Source organism: Myotis davidii, unplaced genomic scaffold (assembly GCF_000327345.1).
Source record: "Myotis davidii unplaced genomic scaffold, ASM32734v1 scaffold346, whole genome shotgun sequence".
Taxonomy (NCBI): Eukaryota; Metazoa; Chordata; class Mammalia; order Chiroptera; family Vespertilionidae; genus Myotis; species Myotis davidii.
Genome location: NW_006297386.1, coordinates 204866 through 211419, shown reverse-complemented (window position 1 = coordinate 211419; position 6554 = coordinate 204866). Strand labels below are relative to the sequence as shown.

Below are 6554 nucleotides of genomic sequence, written 5' to 3'. Positions count from 1 at the left end.
TTGATTCATGTCTTATTTGTTCCCAAATGAACTTACTATTAGATGATTAGTTACAGTTAACATGTTGTTGTTGTTTTTGTTTGTTTGTTTGTTTTAGTGAGATGGTACTCCTGTTGATCTCACAGCTTCTGATACATCTAGTTTAGGATTGTCTCTTCTGTTAGGGAACCTTATTAATGGAGTATGTGGCTTGACTACCTGCACGACCCTGCTAGTGGACGCCATCTTGCTGCCCATCATGACCCCGAGAAGGGGCAGTTTCCAGGGCGCTCGAACCACAGCGACAACCAGAGTCCAGTTAACATGTTTTACTAGAATTTATGCCATAAATTCTTGCAGGCAAGCCCTGTGTCTTTTTGCAGCATTATAGTTTTCCTCACACTTGATACCACTGTGATTTATTTATGTACTCTCACTAGCTCAAATAGCCAATATTAGAGATAGTCTGGATTTTTCCCATTGACAATGTTCACTCCAATTCCACTTGATTTAAATATCTTTTTGCCAGCCTTTGTGTTTGATGCAAGAAATACAGATAGGAATGTTATAATACTTACTCTAAAGAACTCAATCGGATGTCAAAAAAGAATTATTAATTATAGAATTGCACTTTAAAAAAAGATGTTCTAATTTGGTCCAAACACCACTCTTAATGTCCTACAAATAATAAAACATAAATGACTAGTATTCTGTAAGTGGCCACTGTAGTCCCAATATATTGGTTGAACATGAAAAAGTATATGTCGCCGAAACCAGTTTGGCTCAGTGGATAGAGCATCGGCCTGCAGACTGAAGGGTCCCGGGTTCGATTCCGGTCAAGGGCATGTACCTTGGTTGCGGGCACATCCCCAGTGGGGGGTGTGCAGGAGGCAGCTGGTTGATGTTTCTCTCTCATCGATGTTTCTAACTCTCTATCTCTCTCCTTTCCTCTCTGTAAAAACTCAATAAAATATATTTTTTTAAAAAAAGTATATGTCAAGAGTATGTTGGCCTTTGCATGGCATGATATGCTTTAGTAACAGAACTTCCCTTCCAGTTTCAGGAAGAGTTAGTTGTTCTAGCAGGTTAATTCCTAGGAAAATTTGTTCCTATATCTGTAATCGAACTTACAATGTGGTATATAGCAGTCCTCCCTTATCCTTGAGAGATACATTCCAAGACTCCCAGTGGATGCATGAAATCGAGGATAGTACCAAACTATATATATTGCTTTTTTCCTATACATACCTATGATAAAGTTTAATTTATAAATTTGGAAAAACACCATGTTAACAAAAATGACTAATAATAAAATCAGATAATTTTAACAGTGCACTGTAATAAAAGTTAAGTGAATGTGTTCTTTTTTTTCTCTCTTAGAATATTTAATTGCTCTGTATTCACCTTACCATTTAAAATAAGCCTTTTATGACTTCTCTTTGACATAGTTGAGCTTTCTTACTATTCTTGCACTTTGGGGTCATTATTGAATAATTACTTGAACACAAGCACTGTGATAGTGTGATAGTCACCGAGGTGGCTAAGTAACCAATGGCTGTGTAGCATGTACATCATGGACACACTGGACAAAAGGATGAACTACATTCCTGGTGGGGCAGAATGAGAAGGCACGAGATTTCATCATGCTACTTAGAACAACATCAATTTAAAACTTATGAATAATTTATTTCTGGAATATCCCAGTTAGTATTTTCTGAGTGCAGTTGACCGCAGGTAAGTAAAATCACAGAAAACGAAACCATAAATAAAGGGGGACCATTGTAATCATTTGTCTTAATTTTGACACATGTTTCACTGGCTTACTCAGGTGAATATTCTAGGCAAGTACTGTGCTTTAGTCATTTTCCATTCTCTTTACCTAACATAAAGTAAGACTCAGCAAATGCTTTTGATTTATCTTGTATAATTATCTTTTTCCTCTTTAAAAAAAAACAAAACCTGTTGCTGCTACTTGATGTCCATTTCTAAGATGGCATGTAAATTCTATTTTACCTACAGAATGTTAGGTAAAAAATAAATAAATAACTGGAATACATAATACTTGTTTATGTGTATGTTGTTGTTTTTTTCTTACAGAGTTATATATCACTTTTCATCTTGGAGAAATTAGTCAACATTATACCAAATCTCAGCCATTAATAAGACTTTTTCATAAACATTAGGTGATGTAATATAGAACAGATTACTTACCAATAAACAATATTGGAAAAGTGATAAACAACAGGAAGACATGAGGAACTAGGTTGAGGGCATCCACAAAGCAGGTATTTTCCAAAACACCACCGTAGATATTATATGAAGAAATGTTGTTGCCACAGAATGAAAGGCTCATTTCTTATGATATGGTTTACTCTAAAATGAAGATAAAAAAGGAGAGCCTATTATTATTAAATTTTCCATTATAAAGTTATTGCCTTAAAAAAGTGTTATCTTAAGCCCTAAGGAAAACCATGCAATGTTAGTAGAATTATTCACAATTCACAGAGGAGGATACTGAGGTTCAGATTGGTTGAGTAACTTGCCCACCAATAGAGTAGCTGGCATCCACAGCCAGGTGTCTGACCATAAACTATGTTTGTCCAGTTGTATCACACAGCCTCCAATCTATTTTTTTTAAAGAAAATAACTTACCTATTCTTATTAAAATAAGTAGCAGCTCAACACTTTAGCCTCCCTGAACTTTATTTCTTTTCCTTGACTTATGTAAGCTTGGATTCTGAGCTAGATTACTAAAGGCTGGCAAAGGTTTGAATAACCAAAATAGTACTATTTTTCTCTCCTCTTTCTTGGATTTTTTTTTAAATCAATGGTCACAAATAATATTTTTCTCTGGAAAAAAAATAGTGTTACATAGGAAAGGTTGGCTACAGTAGGTAAATTATTGAAGAAACCAAATTTCAAACAAAAGTTTTATACAACATTATATAAATAGAACCAGTTAGAAAGCCTATGTATTTACAGTCTAGTAAAGCTTATATGGAGTTCCTCTCACATATTGTTTTGGTAAATCATTTTTGTTTTTATTAATCATTGATATGCTCTCTAGTTGAGACTTTTCTATCTCTAGTTGAGACTTTTCTATCTTAAAAAAAAGTCATACTTAAAAAAAACTCAAGCTAAGGTTATATACTTGGCAAATCTTTATCAACTGTAAGATTCCAAGCTGGATAAAAGAATTAAAAATAACTTAAGATCTTTAAAATAACAGGAAAACAGTAATTATGATTTATAATTATGTTAGATTATTTCTGATAAAGATGAAAAAACAGAAAATAAAAAGTAATAGTAGCTAGTAATGAAATTTTTAATACACGTCATAAAAGAAAACTTTAAGTACATTCTAAATTGAAAGACATGTATAAACTGTATTATTTATTTTAGCTGGTTTAATAATTTTTTTCAAAATGATAATATTCCAATTGGCCACATTTATAAACCTTGACATTTAATCATTATTACTGAGTCAGATGCTAAAAATTTAATCTGAATTTGCAAAACTTCATTAGCTCTAAGGATAACCTGCTTAGTATTTAATCAGTCCTAATACGAACCAATTAAGTAACTTTTGGATACATGTGTGTGACTGTGGAAAGAGATTATCAGAGAAGTACAAACAACCTGAAAAAGTCAAAGAACATTTTCGGTCCTGTACCTGCTATCTGGACTGAAACTAGACCATTAATTAATTGACCGTAAAAATACTCACAGAAGCTGATCCTGTGCTAGACAGTAGGGATCCAATAGTGCACATGACAGAAACAGTCCCTGTGGCCTTAGACTGATGGGCTACATCAATCCCAGTAGTTCTTGGTATTATGTAAAGGTTATGGTGTAAAAGTCAGAGAAATATACAGTAACATTATCACACGAAGGTGCCTACTTCAGATTAATAAAGCAAAAGCTTGAGAATGGTTTCTTCCTTCTACCATTATCTCTGACCTCTCTGGCTCCCAACCTGTTCCCTGTCTCTCACCACATCTCTCCTTTTGCCTTTCCCCCTGCCTCCTCTTCCATCCTCTCCCTTTGAATGTGGCACATTCTAACTGCCAGACCACACTACAACACAACGGAGACAAAAAGAAGGAAGGAATGAACTTATGGTAGATACATTGAAAATCATTGTGTTTAGCTTACAAGTTTTTATTCAACCGGGATTTTTAACTAATTCTTAGATCTCCAAATATCATTCAAGGTTTCCCAGCAGAACCCAGGTTAAATTAGAAAGGGTTTGGGAAGGGTACAAATTGCTGCTCTTGCTGGCTAAACTCTGATCCCTGACATCTTTCAGCCCCGCCCCTTCTGGATCTGCCTAGTTCAGCTAAGCACTGACAGAGGCCCAGCATCAAGGAGGAGGGAGAGGGAAGAGAGACCAGACAGGAAGACAGGACATTTTTCTCCTCACCAGCATAAAACCATGGGAAGATGTTCAAGTGTTTGTTTAGGACAGCTGACAGAGTCAGGGAACGTGACTAAATGAACTTTAAAGACAGACATCTGAAGTGAAATTTTGTGAGAGGGGTGGTCTGCAGAGCAAAAACACAAAAAGAAACTACTCGTAGATGACCAAACATGATTTCATGTCAAGAATTCTACTCTCGGTATTCTTATGCTTTGAAGCGCCTTATATGAAAACTACCCTCAGGAGTTAAAAAATTTGGATTTAGTTGACACGCGTAAAGTAAGGGAAAACTAGTACTCTTTCTTGTTCATCCAGCAGAGAGGGTCAGTTCTAATGTAGTAGCAGTCCCTGAGAATTTAACATGCTGGAAACATCTAAAGAAAACACACCAAAAGCAATATTAAAGCTTTCATTCATATTTACACAATAACTCACTCTTCAGTTATTCAGAGATTAACTAAATTATGAGAAAGGAACGTTACGTATTAAATAATTTACTTAGGACTTTATCCTTATCTAAGGCATTTTCAGGATCAGATCAACTAGTTATGAAAACAAATATAATACCGTCTTGAAGTTATTCAGCCGATGGGTCATAAAACATGAGCTCAAATATGCCTGTCTGTTTATCTATCTGTCTATCTACCTATCTGTCTATAAACGACAGATCCGAGTGGGAAAATCACTACCAAAAAAATGACCACTGACTTCGGATTCAGTGCCTGAACTGAACGCACCCACTGAAGTTCTATCCCAAACCAAAGGAAATGTTGGCACTGCTCCGCAGATAAGATTCCTTACACAGACACGCCAATGGTGTTTGTTTGTTTTTAAACCCCAAACTAAACAAATAAAGCAACAAATAAATACCTTTGGTATTGGCTTGATGCTGCTTCAAACCCCTACTGGAGCACTGGCGCTCCCTTCAAAACACCGGCTTCCTACACTGTCTTAAGGGTAAATTTCAAACCGGGAAGCAGAACTCCTAAAAAACAAAACAAAGAATAACAAAAATTAAGCAGATAGAAAGCTACTTCGTGAAAAACACAGTTAATGTCTAAGAGCGGGGGGAAATGAAATTAACTCCTTACACGATCTCCAGCGGGTTAAGAAGGAGCCGGCAGTTTTGCAAGAAACGCTGGAAACCTGATCCCCACGCCCTCTGGTCTCGGGCTGGGGCCCGCTCCCTGATCCTAGAAATAGCCACCGGGAAGGCAGAGCCCCGCAGAGTGCGCGGGCGCCTTCTGGTTGGCGAAATGTTAGGTCCAAACCGACGGCTTAAAAGGTTAAATGATATTAATGTAAAAGACGTGGGCTCACTTACTCCGAAGGCAGAGCTTTCCTCCCCTATCCGAAGCCCGCAGGGCGCGCAGTGGATTATTTTTAGGGTGGTGGGAGATCAGCTGCTGCCTCCTATCGAGTTTCTAAATTGCACAAACTGTTCTGGGCTGGGGCGGACACGGCGACTCGGAGGCAGGAAACTGGGCAGCAGCCCCGAGCGCAGCGCAGCGCCGGCGACTAGAGACCCTCCCCACCCCCGCTCGGCCTGGCGCTCGGCTCGGGAGCTGCAGACTCGGGGCGCGCGGTGCCTAGAATTTTACAAACACAAGTACTGTGCGTCCCCCAAGCTTCACCAGACACCGAAACTTGCCCTCTGTGATGCAATGATTCACTGGAGTCTGGTTTTTAAACGTCAAAATACGCGAGGCATTCGCTTGCATTTTTCTTTCCCAGGCTCTGCGCCCTTTGATGGATCACACAAGGAGGCAGTTTTGGGGGTTTCACCATCCCCCGCCCCCCCCCACCCCCCGAGCGGACCCGGGTAATGAAGGACTCGTTCCAGGCAGGAGAACCGGCCGCCGGGGATGTATTATTGGTGCGTGCGAAGGTTTTACAGGAGCAGGGCAGACTCCAGGCGAATGGTTGCCCCAGGCGCCTGGGAACCTCGGTTCCTCCTGCGGACCATTGGCCGCTACCGCAGGGCCACCCTTCTCCTGCGCCCCAAAGTGGGACTTGGGCTCCCACGGCTGCACACACAGTGCTCCCTACTCGTGCTCCCCACCCGAGTTAGAGAGATCACTTATTCTTCAGAAGATAACGTGTTTAAATCACACCCACTCCACAATAACCCCCGACCCCCAGGACGTCAGCCATC

The 6554-nt window shown here is 39.3% G+C and overlaps 1 protein-coding gene across 5 annotated transcripts in view; it reads right to left on the bottom strand.

Annotated features, from left to right (window-relative positions):
• ABCC9 (ATP binding cassette subfamily C member 9) overlaps positions 1 to 6175 on the bottom strand; it is a 117514-nt gene extending 111339 nt beyond the window's left edge. For 4 of the 5 annotated variants that reach the window (XM_015570077.1, XM_015570079.1, XM_015570078.1 and 1 more), the window contains exons 1-3: positions 5491 to 5713; positions 5270 to 5384; positions 2191 to 2352 (exon numbers count right to left, since the gene is read on the bottom strand). In XM_015570077.1, coding sequence (XP_015425563.1) covers positions 2191 to 2332 — 142 coding nt within the window. In that variant the 5' untranslated portion in view covers positions 2333 to 2352; positions 5270 to 5384; positions 5491 to 5713. The other variant, XM_006773141.2, reaches the window with a different exon arrangement.
• Between the last annotated feature and the right edge of the window lie 379 nt (positions 6176 to 6554).